Below are 19,927 nucleotides of genomic sequence, written 5' to 3'. Positions count from 1 at the left end.
ATCTAGATCTACTGTAGTTGTTGAAATGTAGGATTTTTATAACCATGTCAAACCGTTGACCCAGAAATTGGACCATTTGACACATATATATATATGTGTTTGTTAATTTCAAAGAATTCACGTATAGAACTTGAAAATTACTTTATTTCGGGATTAATTTTTGCAAAATCTCACGATGGTATTTCTATATATATATAATAGTTACTGACATTATATGTAGACAGTGCATTAAAATACCTATTTGAATTAGTAACTCAAATTTTTCAATGCAGTTTTTGTGTGGAATGCAAAGCTGTCTATCGGACGAGGAAACTATTTCTAAGAATGTCAGAGAGATGAACTTTGATTTTATTTACGAAGGTCGTTATACTGTTCAGTTGTGTCTACAGATGCCAATGTAAGTGTTCCCGATTATTCCTAACTGCAATTGGCACGTGACCGTACCCCCACCACCACTTAGCACTCGGCTTATTCTACAAATTCAAATGCATGTATTATTTTTGAAATATTAGATATTTGATATAATGTCACTGATACATGATTGATATTGCTTCTTGAAAAATGTGAGTTTTGTCAGAGACGTATAAATATAGGCGAGCTAAAATGAAAAATTCGTGACGAGTTTCATAAATTTCATATGAAATGAAAACGATTGTACGATGGTTTTTATCACATAACCAAGATTTGTGGCATGTATTCTTGTAAAACGGCAATTTTCATGCAACCTTGAAATGTACAAAGCCGCCATTTCGACTCCAGTGCGTAATCCTGTGACGTCATATGTACTTGTCCTAGGCGTGACGTCACAGTTGAAGCTGTCATATTACATGGGTTAATAATGACATCAATAAACAAACATTCTCTTTTTTATGGGTTAATATTCACTGGATAACAGTATACGTACATTATGTGATAAATATATATATATCACGTTATCAAGATACAAGAATTTTTATTTAGAGTTGCATTATTACAAACACGACTCTAAATAAAATTGCTTGTATACATGTACATGCTCAGAGATTTTCTTTAAGATAATTATACCAATATAGTCGAGTAAAAGATATGATATGATTTTTTTTTAATATAGGTTGTATAGGATTGACAATGTTTACTGAATTTAGTGTAAAGTTGGTTTCAGCAGAAACCTATATATATTATATATACGTCTCTGGCTATAGTACACTTCTCTGACCAAAATATTGAAAATGGTTTTGATATTATCCCTTTTAAACTTGTGAAATATGAGAGTTACCTCCCCATGTCAATATGATACGCTCGAGATTTATTACCTTGACAAATTCTGGTATATCCTTAATTTGTTCAATCAGTGTTATGATTAATATATAAACATTATGTAGACTAAATTACTTTAACACACATATTTTAGTGCTTCATTTTTGTTAAAGACAATAAATATTTGCTCTGTGGATCATCAACTAAGCAGACATGGCCGACGATCAACTGGACCAGCTTGAAAATCGCATAACTTTACTAGAATGTCTGGTATTTGGGACTTCAGATAAAGACGCACTCTATCCAAAGGTGTTTATAGATCAACATTTACCACTAGAAATATTCTTCACATGTTTCCTTTTCCTTTTTTGTACTGTATTATAAATTATGAGGATGACAGTGTGGTATTGATTGGTTTTGAAAAGGAGAACAGTTTCTAAATTCTAGACAATGTTGCAGCATACTCGTCAAAATCGACAAGGGCTTTTATCAATAATAATAAGAAATGATATGTTGCATGCTAGGCCTATATAATTCTAATTTCTCAAATTATGAGAATGTCTAACAGAAATCCTAACAGGTTGGGCACAACGGCACATATGGGTAATAATCTACTCCAACAATGTTAGAGGTTTTTTACACGGCGAAAAACTTTTGACAGGCGCCGCGTCGCAGTCGGCAAAATCATATCCGATAGAAAAAAGGCGACCAGTGGCCTCTCATGTTATAGGAGTAGGTAATAATCATGCATATTGGTAACAGTTATACCCATTTGAGTAACAATTTTATTACTGTGATGGGGAATAAAGTGAAATAAAAACACAAAGTTCTTTTAAACGCCTGAAGCAAAAAAAGGCAGCACAATCCAATAAAAAATACAATGAGGTACAATTGTGCACAAAAATATGCTAATTCAGTTGTCTAAATCTTTGGGAAAATGACAAAGTATATCACCTCCATTGCTTAAAGTGTGTTGTATAGCAGCTATAAATAGCACACTGAAAAAAATCATGCACACCTGTCACATTTGCACTGGAAGGATCCCATTGACTACACACTGAAGTCGATGGAGAGCAAAGTCAGTGATATGAGGTGTCATTTTTACAAAATGTTAGACATCAGAATTGATAACTTTTTGTGAATAAATGTACTTCACACACTTAACAGTGTGTTAAATATTGGATTTAGCTAAAAGAAAAACGCCCTTTTTATACTCCAACTGTTTAAAAGAACTGTATGTGTATTTATTTCACTTTATTCCCCATCTTAGTAATAAAATTGTTACTGCAAATGGGTAACTGTTACCCAAACGCAAGATTATTACATATGCACCGTTGTACTCAACCTGGTATAACAGCCCAAATAAAAAGTGGTCAGAACCTGTTGAATCATCGGTTCATATATATGATCAATAATTCAGTTTGAATGTTTTGATAACACATTTAGACCTGAAAGTAAGGTCCATATTCTGAAAATTAAAAAAGATAATCTTGTGACATTATATGCATATGCATTATAATACATGTTCTGTATGGCAATATTTTGTGATGCACTCTAGATCTAGGCTTGTCATCCAACCAATGTAAACAAGACCAAGTGCATGAATCTAAGCATTAGGCACACTCTGTTTTGATGATGGTTAAACAGACTACAATAGTTATAGTGTGTTTCCACCAGGGATGGAATCTGCAATCTCTAGGTATCTAGTCCGACGCTCTACTACTGAGCTAAGGCATATTCCTTGTACAATCAAAATCTGCCACGCATATTTTAGAAATTGCAAGTTGAAAAATAACTTAAAATGTCAGTATTGTTTTCAGATGGCTGTCATTTGCAAACTGAATACTTGAAACTGTTAGTGTTTATAAAAAAATTGAACATTAATTTTTAGAAATATAGTTGAAATGCATGGAGTTGGGATGCATTTATTTGATATGAATGGTGTTTCATACCTACCGGTAGATACAAATAGATGGATGAATTTCAAGACCTTGCAGCAGGAAAAGCAGACATTGGATGTTATACTTTTTCAATATTTCCTCTTAAGGTGGCTCCACACATCGTCATCAGCGTCCATTTTCGTGACGTACTTCCGGAAAAAGTACAGCTCGGACTCAATTATCTTGATCGAAATGTGCATGTACACCGTGTCGTCATTTCCGTATTGCGTATCGGGCATTCAATGTCGTTGTGCAAATTATAGTTACACCTTGGCCGTTTTCGTTTAAACGGTCAAACCGATCGGACCACTGTTGTTCGTTTATTAAATAAGGTCGGACCTAGTAATCTGATGCTGCTTTCAGGCGAGCCTTGAGAAAGCCTTGCAAGGCCTGCATACACATTTGCAGGTCCGCCAGGATTTATACCCGAAATTGTTACATTTATAAACGGTCAAACCGGTTGCTCCGCATAAACGAACAGGCCCCTGGTAAACAATAGTACACGTGCGTGCCGATGATATGTCAACACCCGATATCGAGATTTTACCGGGAAATGTATAATCACACGTATTTCAGGAATAAAGCTTTCAAATTCATAGACATAAACAGACTCACGGGAAGATAGTGACATGAGACCAAACGACCTCAAGAAGGTCATATAGGAAACGCATGGAATGCGGACGTACCGACCTCACATGTGCAACACGAGTTCATAAGCTCGAGGTCGTTACGATTTTCGCTGTTGAGGGAGTTTCGCTCTGTCGATTAAATCGTGTTTACAAATGTAGTCTACTTACTCTGTGAAAATAATGTTTTGTAAAATATCAAGATACCTATGAAATGCATGTGTGAGTGCACGTGAGAACGGCATACCATGCGATAGCCTCTGGTCACATATGTACCTGACATGTAATTATAAATATACCGTGAGTTAGCGGACTGTGGAATGATGTCCAAAGTGTACATGACTGAGGGTAATTTGGTTCCATTAAAGAACAATAAATTGATAATTTTGATATCATATTTTTGATTTATTTCCATCATTTTTGTTATATGTAAACAGGGACAACTGTCATTGTGTAAATGTCACCCCTCTGCAAAAAGTTCCGATTTTTTTCAAGGAAGATAACTCTTACCCGGATCGAAGTGATTGTAAAATGTAAAATAAATTAATTATAAAGCCATTGTGTATATTTTGTTCAATTTCCCATTCTATATGTATAGATCTTTGTGTCCTGTTGGCTTTTAGCTTGTAGATAATAACTTTTATCCGTTCAAATTCAATAAAAAACACTTTGTGTAACATGTGTTACATATTTTGCGATAAATAAAATATTTGTAGGGTTAATTAGAAATGCTTCTTTTCATTTTATTATTGTTGTTATTGTTCCGAACAATGTCACACCCAAAAAAAACCGGAAAATATTAAAATTGACGAAAATTCAATTTTTTGGTATTTTTTCCAAAAAAGTCCCCTAACTATCGGAGTGTTTAGATTTTCATAAAATCAACTCTACATAGTTGCATAACCATTATATGAAAGTTTCAACGAGTTTCGCTGGTTAATTACGAAAGTGTGGAGCCACCTTAAATGTTGAAATACTGTTCTGTAGAAGAAAGACTGGCATTAACATGCATGCAATTTACTGCCTTGAAGTTAATCAGTGTTGGCAGTATTTTCTGTAACTGCAAATGTATGCTAAATGCTGAGAAAACTTGCAGGCAATATAGATCTTGCAAACATGACATAAAATATTATTGCAAGGTATCAGTCTTCCTACATTTGGGAATCACTGCGTGATGACAAATGACCCCCACATTTTAGTTGCCATCTAAAAGCTGTGAAATGCTTAAATAATTGTACTTAATGCTTTTGGTATTGTATTGGTTTTGTAACCTGTCTTAATTCCTTTTGCCCTGCATCTAGCCTTACATGACACAGCATTAAATTTGTTACATGTGTGTTCCTACTGTGTACAATGAATGATGTATAAATTATATGTTCTATTTGTATTGATTGTGCAAGTTATTTATTTTGTTGTAAAAACTAATATTTGCTTTGTATTTTGACATTTCTAAATACAGGGTTGCAAGCAAAGAGAAGAGGTAACACAGCCGTTTTTGGCCACACACAAGTGTTCATATATGGTTGACATACATGCACTAACACTCTAGCTCAGCACATGTATTCAAATGTGATCAGTGTCCAATTTTACACATATTACAACTGTATAAAAACTAATTTTATGTAATCATGGTGAATTTAAAGACATGCAGTAAAATGCATCGATAACAAATCCCTGGAGGACCACAGAAATTAGTTCACTATATGTGAGCTGTGAATTATGTCCCAAATCCCTGTGTTACTTTTGGCTTTACATATTATGATTTTATGGTAATGGTTTGTATATATACTGCTGGTATAATTATCTTTTTGCATTTGAAGTGTGGTTCACTGCTTTCTAAGTATAGTTAAATTATAAACATAATCACTATTTGATTCCTATATTTTTAGAGGAGTTATTTCCCCTTTTACAATTTCAATCCTCCACCTGGTCCTGTTCTGTATCAACCTGTAGTACTGTTGATGTTTCTCCACCTGGTCCTGTTCTGTATCAACCTCTAGTACTGATGATGTTAATCCACCTGGTCCTGTTCTATATCAACTTCTAGTACTGATGATGTTACTCTTCCTGGTCCTGTTCTGTATCAACCTCTAGTACTGACGATGTTACTCCACCTGGTCCTGTTCTGTATCAACCTCTAGTACTGATGATGGTATTCCACCTGGTCCTGTTCTGTATCAACCTCTAGTACTGATGATGTTTCTCCACCTGGTCCTGATCTGTATCAACCTCTAGTACTGATGATGTTATTCCGCCTGGTCCTGTTCTGTATCAACCTCTAGTACTGACGATGTTACTCCACCTGGTCCTGTTGTGTATCAACCTCTAGTACTGATGATGTTACTCCTCCTGGTCCTGATCTGTATCAACCTCTAGTACTGATGATGTTATTCCTCCTGGTCCTGTTCTGTATCAACCTCTAGTACTGACGATGTTACTCCTCCTGGTCCTGTTCTGTATCAACCTCTAGTACTGACGATGTTACTCCTCCTGGTCCTGTTCTGTATCAACCTCTAGTACTGACGATGTTACTCCACCTGGTCCTGTTCTGTATCAACCTCTAGTACTGATGATGTTTGTTCGCTGTGACCATCTGATATTAAGAGCTTGGTTGATGTTTATTGTAATTGTGGTTGAACACTTCAAGGTTGTATGGACTGTTTTTATGTCTCAAATCCTTTAACGAATATTGTCGGATTGTTGGAGTTGGTAAGGGATAGCTTGTGTTTTGTGTGATATTCGGTGAGCATTGTTTTTGACTGATCTGTTCTCATCTCTAGCTGTTTCTGATATCGATACTCCAGCACTATACCAAGTAAATTTTTTACTCCAAGTCTCTTTTAAAATAATTTCTCGTTATTTTTCTATATGATTTTTTTTTTTATTAATCAATGGAAAGTTAAATATGACCAAGAAATGTGTCGTGGACACTGATTCTGAATACATACAATCTGTGCTCAGGGCTCAGACACAGTGACAACCTTTTTTAAAGTACAGTAATGAATTCATAATCCAGATAATACCATTCTCAGCTAATAATAAATGTGACTTAAAAGAAATAATTGAACAACTGAAAAAACTTTATTTTCTGGATCATGAATTTGAAATAGTGTTAGGTGTTTGGTTACTCATTCTTACTAACTCATTAATCAGACTAACCTGTATGTGTTGACAACAATATGCTGGTACATCAGTCTCTATTAGATCTTACCTGGAAATTATGATACTCTACATATGGTTGGCCTTAATTTGCACAGTGATTCATACTGAACAAGGATCTGATTTCAACAGTATTCACACATTGTAAAATCAGTAATTGGTGATATTAAATACTAGGTATGCAGAATTAAAAACTAGTACAACATTGTAATAAAAGTATCCATTCAAATGAATATTTTAATTAAAATCATGCAAATCCATATAAAATAACATATTATCATATATGGGAAACCGGGGGAAAATAAACCTTTTTTATAACAGTTAGAATTAGTACACTGAAACATTGTACAAGCAGCTAGCAGGTATCTAAATGTCACACTCCTCCTTCAACATCGATTTTGTAATCATGTCAACATATATTTGTATCTATTTTGTATTTTTTTTTTCATGGGAGAGATTTCGCACATTTTTACAATATTAGAGATTGGAGTGGTTAAATTTGATGGTGGTTGGTTTGTTTAAGTACCACACTCATTAATACTAACACTAGTTATCCTACATCACTGGCTGATCTTCATCTCTATTAGCTTATTCTCAAGAATTCATTTGTTACAAAATTCTGCATTATTGGTGTTACTGAAACATAATTAAGTTCCTCCGGATTCCCTGTTAAAGAGTTTCACCACCAAAATGAAAGAGTAATACTACTACATGGTAGATTATTAGACTGGATGTAAGATAGGGCTGCAGCTTTCCTGTTTTGTATTTGTACATGTTCTATCTTATATGTAAGATAGGGCTGTAAGTTTAATCTTCTATATAAGATAGGGCTGTAAGTTTAATCTTGTATGTAAGATAGGGCTGTATGTTCCATCTTATATGTAAGATAGTGCTGTAGGTTTAATCTTGTATGTTAGATAGGGCTGTAGGTTTAATCTTGTATGTAAGATAGGGCTGTATGTTCCATCTTATATGTAAGATATGGCTGTAATTTTAATCTTGTATATAAGATAGGGCTGTATGTTCTATCATATATGCAAGATAGGGCTGTATGTTCCATCTTATATGTAAGATAGGGCTGTAGGTTTAATCTTGTATGTAAGATCGGGCTATAGGTTTAATCTTGTATATAAGATAGGGCTGTAGGTTCCATCTGATATGTAACATAGGGCTGTATGTTCCATCGTATATGTAAGATAGGGCTGTAGGTTTAATCTTATATGTATGATTGGGCTTTAGGTTCCATCTTATATGTAAGATAGCACTAGGTTTAATATTGTATATAAGATAGGGCTGTATGTTCCATCTTATATGTAAGATAGGGCTGTAGGTTCGATCTTATATATTAGATAGGGCTGTAGGTTTAATATTGTATGCAAGATAGTTTCTACTTCTAAATGGTACTGAAGTTGAAGATAAAATGTCAGACGAGGAGTGAAACATGGAAAGAGATTGTTTTTAAAAGATACGAGATGGTCTAATTTGCGTTTGAAAGGTGACGGTAGAGGGCTGATTTGAGTAATTCTGTTGTGGGGCTCGAAATAATGTCAGGTGGGAGTTTATTCCACTCGGGTATAGTTCTAGGGAAGAATGATGCCTTTCTGGTCTGGGTTTTTGAGTTGGGAATTTGATATGAAAACTGGAGGTTTGTTCGGGATTTTCTAACTTTAGGAATTAATCTGTCTGATTTTACGATAGCGACTTTCTGGTTTACAATTTTATGAAGCATGGTCAGACGAGCATCTCTACGTCTATCTGCTAGAGGGCGCAGCTTTAGATGGTCCAACATTTCTGACACACTGGATGTACGATGGTTGTACCTGTGCTTATTGACCACATAGACAGGGCTGTAGGTTAAATCTTGTATATAAGATAGGGCTGTATGTTCCATCGTATATGTAAGATAGGGCTGTAGGTTTAATCTTATATGTAAGATAGGGCTTTAGGTTCCATCTTATATGTAAGATAGCACTGTAGGTTTAATCTTGTATATAAGATAGCTGGGCTGTATGTTCCATCTTATAATTAAGATAGGGCTGTAGGTTCCATCTTATATGTAAGATAGGGCTGTATGTTCCATCTGATATGTAAGATAGGGCTGTATATTCCATCTTACATGAAAGATAGGGCTGTAGGCTTAATCTTGTATGTAAGATAGGGCTGTATGTTCTATCTTATATGTAAGATAGGGCTGTATGTTCCATCTTATATGTAAGATAGGGCTGTAGGTTTAATCTTGTATGTAAGATAGGGCTGTAGGTTGCATCTTATATGTTAGATAGGGCTGTAGGTTCCATCTTATATATAAGATAGGGCTGTATGTTTAATCTTGTATGTAAGATAGGGCTGTATGTTCTAACTTATATGTAAGAAAGGGCTGTATGTTTAATCTTATTTGTAAGATAGGGCTGTAGATTTAATCTTGTATGTAAGATTGGGCTGTAGGTTCCAGCTTATATGTAAGATAGGGCTGTAGGTTTAATCTTGTATGTAAGATAGGGCTGTAGGTTCCATCTTATATGTAAGATAGAGCGGTATGTTTAATCTTGTATGTAAGATAGGGCTGTAGGTTCTATCTTATATGTAAGATAGGGCTGTAGGTTCCATCTTATATGTAAGATGGGGCTGTAGGTTTAATCTAGTATGTAAGATAGGGCGGTATGTTCTATCTTAAATGTAAGATAGGGCTAGATAGGGCTGTATGTTCCATCTTATAATTAAGATAGGGCTGTAGATTTAATCTTGTATGTATGATAGGGCTGTAGGTGTAAGATAGGGCTGTATGTTTAATCTTGTATGTAAGATAGGGCTGTATGTTCTTTCTTATATGTAAGATAGGGCTAGCGGTGTATGTTTAATCTTATATGTAAGATAGGGCTGTAGGTTTAATCTTATATGTAAGATAGGGCTGTAGATTTAATCTTGTATGTAAGATTGGGCTGTAGGTTCCATCTTATATGTAAGATAGGGCTGTAGGTTTAATCTTGTATGTAAGATAGGGCTGTAGGTTCCAATTTATATGTAAGATAGGGCTGTATGTTTAATCTTGTATGTAAGATAGGGCTGTAGGTTTAATCTTGTATGTAAGATAGGGCTGTAGGTTCCATCTTATATGTAAGATAGGGCTGTAGGTTCCATCTTATATGTAAGATAGAGCTGTATGTTTAATCTTGTATGTAAGATAGGGCGGTATGTTCTATCTTAAATGTAAGATAGGGCTGTAGGTTTAATCTTGTTTGTAAGATAGGGCTGTAGGTTTAATCTTATATGTTAGATAGGGCGGTATGTTCTATCTTATATGTAAGATAGGGCTAGCGCTGTATGTTTAATCTTATATGTAAGATAGGGCTGTAGGGTTAATCTTATATGTAAGATAGGGCTGTATGTTCTATCTTATATGTAAGATAGGGCTGTATGTTTAATCTTGTATGTTAGATAGGGCAGTATGTTCTATCTTATATGTAAGATAGGGCTAGCACTGTATGTTTAATCTTATATGTAAGATAGGGCAGTAGGTTTAATCTTGTATGTAAGATAGGGCTGTAGGTTTAATCTTGTATGTAAGATAGGGCTGTAGGTTCCATCTTATATGTAAGATAGGGCTGTATGTTTAATCTTGTATGTTAGATAGGGCGGTATGTTCTATCTTATATGTAAGATAGGGCTAGCGCTGAATGTTTAATCTTATATGTAAGATAGGGCTGTAGGGTTAATCTTATATGTAAGATAGGGCTGTATGTTCTATCTTATATGTAAGATAGGGCTAGCGCTGTATGTTTAATCTTGTATGTAAGATAGGGCTGTAGGTTCCATCTTATATGTAAGATAGGGCTGTATGTTTAATCTTGTATGTAAGATATATAGGGCTGTATGTTCTAACTTATATGTAAGATAGGGCTGTTTGTTTAATCTTATATGTAAGATAGGGCTGTACGTTCCATCTTATATGTAAGATAGGGCTGTAGGTATAATCTTGTATGTAAGATAGGGCTGTAGGTTCCATCTTATATGATAGATAGGGCTGTAGGTTTAATCTTATATGTAAGATAGGGCTGTAGGTTTAATCTTGTATGTAAGATAGAGCTGTAGGTTCCATCTGATATGTAAGATAGGGATGTAGGTTTAATCTTATATGTAAGATAGGGCTGTATGTTTAATCTTGTATGTAAGATAGTGCTGTATGTTCTATCTTATATGTAAGATAGGGATGTAGGTTTAATCTTGTATGTAAGATAGGGCTGTAGGTTCCATCTTATATGTAAGATAGGGCTGTGTGTTCTATCTTATATGTAAGATAGGGCTGTATGTTCCATCTTATATGTAAGATAGGGTTGTATGTTCTATCTTATATGTAAGATAGGGCTAGTGCTGTAGGTTTAATCTTGTAAGATAGGGCTAGTGCTGTATGTTTAATCTTGTATGTAAGATAGGGCTAGTGCTGTATGTTCTATCTTGTATGTAAGATAGGGCTGTAGCTTCCATCTTTTATGTAAGATAGGGCTGTATGTTCCATCTGATATGTAAGATAGGGCTGTAGGTTTAATCTTGTATGTAAGATAGGGCTGTATGTTCTATCTTATATGTAAGATAGTGCTGTAGGTTTAATCTTATATGTAAGATAGGGCTAGCACTGTATGTTTAATCTTGTATGTAAGATAGGGCTAGTGCTGTATGTTTAATCTTGTATGTATGATAGGGCTGTATGTTCTATCTGATATGTAAGACCTTTCAGGCTTTATCTTGTCTGTATGTTGGAAATTAATGAAGGGGTAGGTAAATTTGCCAGTGTGTGCATCAAAATATAGTGTTGGAAATTAGGACTGGATGGTCGGTTGGCTCATAAAGCACTCGCCTTACATCAAGGCAGTAAGGGTTAGATTCCCCTATTAGATGTGAAAAGGTATAGAGTCACCTGCCAGACCAAGTCTGTTTTCTCGAGGTATATTATGAAAATTTACCTTCTCCTTATTACATATAAAGTTTATATATAAGGGCTAATTAAATTTTGCTGATGTGTATTAAATTAACGTGTGAGAAATCAGAAGGTCACCATAGATCTAAAGTCCAAGAGTGGATTTTCTTTATCACCCAGGCACTAAAAGTAAACATATACATCTGCACAACTAGTTTTTAGTTCCTTTAACCAACTGCAAAAAAACAGTCTGTGTGTACAGTTTACCTACAGTACATGTATATATAGACATGAAAGCTTACATTAGTGCTACTTCACACCAGCTGCTTTCTCTGCACCATGACGCTCCGTACATGGAGATATAATTAAGCTGCTTTGAATTGTAGGCTATGGCCTGGTAATTAACCTTTCTTTGCTGTTTGATATAGTGTAGGAAGATTTGTATTAAATTAAAAATAATATCTGTATTTGGAAAAATTAAAATATGAACTGTAAATGGAAAAATAATGGTTGAATTTAATTTTTAGACATATATTGTTAATGTGAAACAAATGAAAACATTGTGTCAACAGGAAGACTTCTGGTGGTCTGAATTAGGTGATGATGTAGATGTATATCATAATTGTACTATGCTTATACTATTTGCACAATTTGTGTCTGTTTATTTGGATCATCAATAGCAAATCATGTTTAGATGTTGAGTGTGAAAAGATGCCCAAATAACCACTGCAAGCGCCCTTTAGGAAGAAACATCGGTGCTTTGTTGAGAATTGCTGGGAAAGCAGTGTATTTGTAGTATTGAATAACACACATCAAAGTTTGTGCTGGTACAATAGTGTTTGGATGCTGTAGAATTGTAGTGATATATACAGTTCACTGTTACTTTATACATGCCTCAGTAAAAGTCTGCCTGCCTGCCATTTGGTATTGTTACAATCATCCTACAAGTAAGAACAGATTTATACTGATTTTATTTTTGGGAAATTTTCCAATTGATACTTTATATGGTTGTGTGATATGTGTAACAACATCATTCCAAGGTGACCTAATTTTCCATTTTGTTTTGATTTTCAGTGCATTGATAGCATACACAATGTCCAGACAAAGACCAATGCTGCAGTTCAGGGTAAAAAGCGTATATCACAGACCTATAGTAAATGTAAGTACAGGAATAATACTGGACCCTCCATATATGTAAGTTAAAGCCATTCTTTGTTCCAAGAAAAAAAGGCTACGTTTTGAGATAGCTGGATAATGCCAAGACAAGTTTGAATCAGAAATCCAATATGGCCACCACGGCCGCCATTTTGAAAAACTATTTCAAACTTAAAGTCAAGTTCTACTGGGGCGATTGAACTGAAAGTTGGTAGGAATGATCGACTCATGGTCCTGACAAAGTGTTGTTATTTTTCAGGTCAATCAGAAATCCAATATGGCCGCCGTGGCCGCCATTTTGAAAAAATATTTCAAACTTAAAGTCAAGTTCTGCTAGGCCGATTGAACTGAAACTTTGTAGGAATGATCGACTCATGGTCCTGACAAACTGTTGTTATTTTTCGGGTTGATCAGAAATTCAATATGGCCGCCACAGCCGCCATTTTGAAAAACTATTTCAAACTTAAAGTAAAGTTCTACTTGGCCGATTGAACTGAAACTTTGTAGGAATGATCGAATCATGGTCCTGACAAAGTGTTGTTATTTTTCGGGTCAATCAGAAATACAATTTGGCTGCCATGGCCGTTATTTTGTAAATACCTATTTCAAACTTAAAAACAAGTTCTGATAGGCCGATCTCACTGAAAATCGGTCTAGGAATGATCAGCTCATGGTCCTGAAAAAGTTAAGTTAACATTATACTTAACTATTTTTTACTCAAATTGGTACATATTTCAACAACAAAAATAAATACTGTAGGACTCGGGTGACCGTTAAGGCCCATGGGCCTCTTGTTTGGAATAATGAGGATTTGTGCATGTGATGCGACATATTTCAAGCCCTAGAGTAGTACTGAAGTTATGTATCTGAAAATTTGGAAAAACTATTAAATTGTGGGTTTTATTTAATTGAAACAGTATACAAGATGAAATAGCAGCTAGTGTCTGAATTTCTTTACTATTTAAACATCGAAGAAACACTTTTAGATAGCAGTATGACAAAAAAAAGAATGAAAGACAATATATTTCTGATGTGTACATGTTGATGTATGTGGAAACTGTTCATGTATTGACTTTATTCCACTGTTTTGCTGTGTTACAGTAGCAGACATCCAGCAGTACCTTGACCCATCTTATACAGATGAGATGACTGTGTCAGACTCTGCAAAAGCCGACACCATTATGGCAGGTCTGTATCACATCATCACTCTTTGAATATGTTGGTGGTTTTTTATGTTTTTATGATGCCAAATACAAACTTAAATTTTCATAATCTCTGACAGTAATTTGATATTTGGGTGTTTCAATTGACAAAAAAAACACACTTGTAGACACTCTTCTTGTCAAGACATATTATGATACAGTGTTGTCTGCAAGATTACTGGTTATAGATGTTAACCCTTCTCTACTTTAGACCAAAGTGGACTCATCCGGATATTTCTGTGGTAAAGTCTACTAAAGTTACTTACATAGGGGTGAAAGGGTTAAAGATACTGGTTGTACACGGTTAATTCCATTTTTACAGTTTAGAGAATTTTTAAAAGACACTCTGAAGTAACAGCTTTTGAAAGTTTTAAAAACAAACAAATGTGAGCATTAAGATAAACATGGTCACCAACCAGAACTTCTGTGGAACTTCTAAATCACTGGGTTTTTTTCCAGATGAAGATTTTATTCGCCAGCAGACTGCTCGCCTGGAAACGATGGAATCTATTCAGGATTGTATAAACAGTGAATATATGAAAGGTACGTACAAATGATCATAAGTTAAACTGGAAGTTGTGCCTTTGTTTGAAAAAGAGTCAAGCAAACTTCTGCCATGGCCTGGCATATATTATATTCAATTGCTAGACACGAGGTAACAAAAGCAGTGGTATTACCATGATTACCCCTGAGGTACTTTTTGCCTCTGGGAACTTAATCCATGGGTCATAACTTGGAAATTGTCGAGATCCCCACCCTATACATGAACTTAAAGCTACTTGCTGGGCATAAAAAAGTTGAACACAATTATGCTACCTAGGAGTTTGGCCACAGTCTGGGCGACTTACTAGTCCCAAGGTCATAACATGAAACTTGCAGGAAATCATTGATATATACACACGATAACAATAGCAATGGGAATCGGTTCCAGTTTTATAATTGATTACCGCTCGCACATTTTCTGTATTTACCACATCCCAGAAGTAATTAAGATTGATGGTAATAGACTACAAATGTAGTTACTATTTAATGGTTTCGTAGATTTAAATACAATAATGCATCAGAGTGATTTTAAGTATGTCAGTTTGGCATGGGACGGCATGTATGGCTCTGTCCCGCAGTATTCTTGTTCTAAATTACAAACTTAATCAGACTAAGTTTCTTGTGCATTGATCCAATGCCTATTATCATAATAAAGCAAGCTGGAAAATTGTTCATAATATTTCATATTTTTGATAAATACCTGCTATTTCTGTATTTGAAGCACTACCAAAGAATACAACTAAATTCCAGGAACTTAGCCAGGCTCAACTGAGTCAACAGGTAATGACAATGGCAGGCAGAATATTTCTGCAGTAAAATAATTTTATACTGCCAACATTTGTTCACTGAAGGTGGCGTTATAAAGGGGCTTGGTGATATATCAAGGAAGATATTAGACAAAATGAAAAAAGGGGAATTATTTTCTTGGTAACAATCAGAAGGATTGGAGGATTGAATAGGGACCTTAAAATTATTGGTACTCAATGAAATGGGAAGCTTTAAATTGACTTTTACTGTAGTGAAAAACAATCGATATTATATAAAAAAAAATCATGGACATTCAAACTTGAAAAAAACTGGCTAAAACATGTTGAAATGTACAAGCTTATTAGTATATCAACTCAAGTTTAAAGATTTTCTTGTTTACTTTGATGGGTTTTTTTTCAACACAGGACAAGACTGCAGAAGTAACAGATGAAGTGAGGAATATTCTCTCTGCCTACAACAATATTGTATCCTTTATAGAGCTTGTACTGTTAACTTTATACCTGACATTGGATATAGAATTCTGTGGTATGGATTTTCAAATTCTTAGGAAATGCAGTTATATTTACTTCAAGGGTTGGCACTTGTTTTATTGTTGGCTTAACTGCCCAAAAGGCATGTAGCTTTTTAAAACAATGAAATCAGATAGAAAATTTTATTGCAGAAAATACTGATATTTACACTTAATATAAATATTTATATTCTGCCATTCTCGTGAATTCTATATGGTTCAACAGGAAACCATGAGATATCCTTTATATTCTATTAAAAGAACTTTTAAGATAAAATATGATAACAAAAGCTTCCTGTAAATATTCAGACTGAATTATTATATATCCCTTTGAAGTTTTTTGGATGATTAATACAGGTCCTTTGGACCTATTGTTCATATTTGTCCTTAACCAACCATCTTTCAGGTTTCTATGGTGTCCAAGCAGTTTGTACAATGGGATGAAATCATAACTAAATTAGAAATGGCAAAACTTGCCAAGAAGTGACCAGCATGATGGAGCCATATTTACTCTACTGGATTTAAGTTGATCTGACTTATTTATTATTCAGCAGAACAAGTGCAATATGAAGTGGCAGAGCCAACAGTGTTTTACTACATGATATATAGAAGTGCATTTGAAAGAGTCTATAGATGTGGTACTACTTTACTCTTTATTTTTAATTTTGCAAGGTAGATGGGATTAAATTTCCCCCCAAAATATAAAGATAAAAGTTGTGCCTCTTTAGTCAAGCACCTACTTATCCTGTTTCCCGGTATCCAGCATGGCTGGTATGTAACTGGATACTGGTACATCGTTCAGACCAAATACTTTGTCAAGACACCATCCTATGATTTCCTGTGTTCAGTCACAGAACAATAAACTTTAGTACCAACTTTGTCCTTATACTACTCTGGTATATTTAACTCACCTAGTCCAAAGGACCATGGTGAGCTTATACCATACCGCAGTGTCAATCGTCTGTCGTCCGTCCGTCATGCCGTTTGTCCGTACGTCCGTCAACTAACTGTTCCTTGAAAACACTACTTGTCCTTAATTGCCAAGTAGATTTTGACTTCATTTGATGTGGAGCATCCTTAGGCCAAGGGAGCTCAATTTTGTATAATCGGAGGGTGTGCATACCTGCTAACCCCTGAATCTCCAAATGGGGGTCATGACAGATACAGGTAGTTTGAGTAATTGTAGAACATACTGGGAGCATGGACTCCTCTAGAAGCTCCCCTATCTATTTCTTTCCCTCATCTGTATGTACTACATTGGGAATCTGACTGCCTGCAGGTTGGAAACTGGAGAAAATAAATAAAAAATGAAATATGCATTTAAAGTTAAATACAGGTATTTATAATATTGATATAATATCTTGGTACACTCAAATTTGTGAGACTGCAAAAAATCTTAAAGCAATCTTGCGATCGTTATCGGGAAGCTTTATCATGCAGATTTTGGTCAATTAAAATAATCATGATTTGCCATTGATACGAGCGCGGAGGCGGGTGATTCCGGGCTATGTGGAGGAAATGCGGAAGATTTGTATGATCCGCAGGTCAAGTTGGTTGCGGGTGATAGGTTAATTTTTGCGGTTGTCACCCACAACATGCGGGTCATTTAGCAGGTATGGGTGTTGCCCCCCCTCGGGGTAGAGGGACGAGGCCGACTAGGGGAAGTAGAGGTAAAACCTTTAAAATCCTTCTACTACCGTAGGGATTAAGGGATTTTATCCTTATTTGGTCTGGAGTATCCTTAAGCCAAGGGCACTCAATTTTGTATTAATGGTAGGTGTGACCCCCAGGGCCAAATAGGGAAAATAGAGGTAAAACCATACCATACCATAGAGATTAACGGATTTTATCCCTATTTGGTCTCTATCAAGCTGTCTAGTAGTGCCTGTTACTATTAGGGCATGTATACTTTAAAACAAGATGGCCAACAGGCCGCCATCTTGGATTTTGATATTTTTTTGAAATACTGGATGGATCTTCATGAAATTTTCTAATTCAATGGTGCTTTAATATGACAGCAACTTAATATGACATCACTATCCTAGTGTATGTAATACAGATGGTATTGGTACTAATGAAAGACAATAATATTTTTTACTTCAAAATTGTTGCCGATGTACAGAAATACATGTGTTACTTCTATTTATATGATCGAAATCCCCAGTGAATCTGATAAAATTGAAAAGCCTTGGAACAGTTTAGCATAACAGTTTTTAAATCCACTCATGATAACATGGTGTTCATCCTAAGCATGGGTATTGTGGGGACAGTGCCCTCTTTTTCTATATATTGTCCAATAGTCCAGCCACTGAAATACCTTGCCACTTTAAATGGGGAACAATGATTGCTGGAGAAACGAGGTTCTCTTTACATGATCAATGTTGTTAAATGAATATGAATTAAAATGTGTCGTTCTTAATTTATTTTTTAAGGATTCTATAATGCATAGCCACAAGTATTACACTGTAGCAACTATTAAGATGTAGTTCACTTGTGTACAGTCTATGTCGATATTTTAACTTTGTGGCTCTCCTTGTTTACCCGCTATTGTTTAAATGTTTTTAAGAAAAACGAAAAAACACTTTCTTAGTGTTATATGAAATATGTTTACAAATAAAAGCTTGTATGCAGGTACCAATTTGTTTCGTTTTTATTTTGTCCTCCCTTATAATTGTATGTGTGGACTGATAAAATAGAGAGAGAAAATGATAAGAAGTAAATGAGGACGAGTCGATGCAATAGTGGATCTTTGATAAAGGAAACGTGTTTCTCTGTGTTATGATGTTTCAGTGTTTCTCATGATAGTCTATTAGAAGTCGTGTTCACTATGAGATCGTGGCTGATCTGGATTTGACAGTAGACACCAGGATAGGTAGATCATATGAATAGGAAAAGCATTCCGAAGCGTCTGGTTTCTTTACACATCTTGAACGCCATATATTGATTGTAGTGGTAATATGTTTCTGAAATCAAGAAATGGCTATTTATAATATTAGAAAAGATTTGTTTAACAGACCTTTGAATTGAAGTCAGTATGGAGTTACAATAAATAAATGGTAAGTGTAGAGAGGAAACAGTTACGCGTGCGTATTGATCACATAGCGTTTGATCCGACGCCTCCAACGAATTTCTACGTCACAGGAGAAGAAATTGATTATTTGTTCGACAGTGATGTATTTACTAATCTGGAGGAGCACGTGTTCCCCTAACTTTCCAGTAAGACACCTGTACTGAGTCCGGATCTCTTTGATAACCTCTTTACATTCAATCCAACAGTCTGAAAATAAAGTTTTAGTCGATAAAGTATCAACTATACTATTTTCTGTCTAATTTCTTATATTTTGTAAGAAAGTATAGTGTACATATCATCCGCAAAAACGATTTTAAGTGAAGCCATTACGACATAGATTGGACAATCTTACAATTTCCCTACTGTGTTTGATGTTTTAAGAAGGACAGAGGTAAATTACAGATTTCCTAGAGACAGATGATAAAGTACCTACCTTTGTAAATATTGCTGCTATTGTCGCTTGATCCTCAAGAAATGATCTTACTTGGCATTCGTCTACCAGTTCAGTCCGGTCATATAGCGGACAGGACCAGCCACATACACAAACCGAAAGGAATAGATTCAAAGCACATTTCGTCGGAGGTTGACGCTCCGCTGAAGGTCGTCACGTTTTACTGGTTGACGTGAAAGTACATTATGATTGTAAGACGTCACCCGGCTTCATTTCCAAAGGAGCCTGGAATCTAAACAAAAACAGTAGATGATCGTAGGCTGTGGTATTTAACTTCTCTTGGAGGAGAGATGAGTTCACGTCCTCGTATCATCTTAGACCATATGAAAACGGTTAACGTTGCTACAACAAGACATG

The 19,927-nt window shown here is 35.2% G+C and overlaps 1 protein-coding gene across 2 annotated transcripts; it reads left to right on the top strand.

Moving 5' to 3' along the window:
- Positions 1-1,435: 1,435 nt before the first annotated feature.
- Positions 1,436-18,671, top strand: LOC110446559 (dynactin subunit 3-like). Of its 2 annotated transcripts, XM_021491762.1 has the most exons (8): positions 1,436-1,545; positions 5,262-5,282; positions 12,948-13,032; positions 14,130-14,216; positions 14,690-14,773; positions 15,495-15,553; positions 15,946-16,005; positions 16,456-18,671. In XM_021491762.1, the coding sequence occupies exons 1-8, from the start codon at positions 1,450-1,452 to the stop codon at positions 16,534-16,536; spliced, it is 573 nt and encodes a 190-aa protein (XP_021347437.1). In that variant the 5' UTR covers positions 1,436-1,449; the 3' UTR covers positions 16,537-18,671. The 2 variants fall into 2 exon arrangements, with proteins under 2 accessions (XP_021347437.1, XP_021347438.1); XM_021491763.1 differs by lacking the exon at positions 5,262-5,282.
- The last annotated feature ends 1,256 nt before the right edge of the window (positions 18,672-19,927 follow it).

Source organism: Mizuhopecten yessoensis, unplaced genomic scaffold, assembly GCF_002113885.1.
Source record: "Mizuhopecten yessoensis strain PY_sf001 unplaced genomic scaffold, ASM211388v2 scaffold2795, whole genome shotgun sequence".
NCBI classification, from domain to species: Eukaryota; Metazoa; Mollusca; class Bivalvia; order Pectinida; family Pectinidae; genus Mizuhopecten; species Mizuhopecten yessoensis.
Note: the sequence above shows the minus strand (reverse complement) of the source record. Positions and strands in the feature narration are given on the sequence as shown.

Coding starts and splice junctions, on each gene's coding strand:
- LOC110446559 (XM_021491762.1), top strand. CDS start 1,450: ATGGCCGACGATCAACTGGACCAGCTTGAAAATCGCATAACTTTACTA. Junction 13,033..14,129: donor ATCACAGACCTATAGTAAAT/GTAAGTACAGGA, acceptor GCTGTGTTACAG/TAGCAGACATCCAGCAGTAC. Junction 16,006..16,455: donor TCTCTGCCTACAACAATATT/GTATCCTTTATA, acceptor ACCATCTTTCAG/GTTTCTATGGTGTCCAAGCA.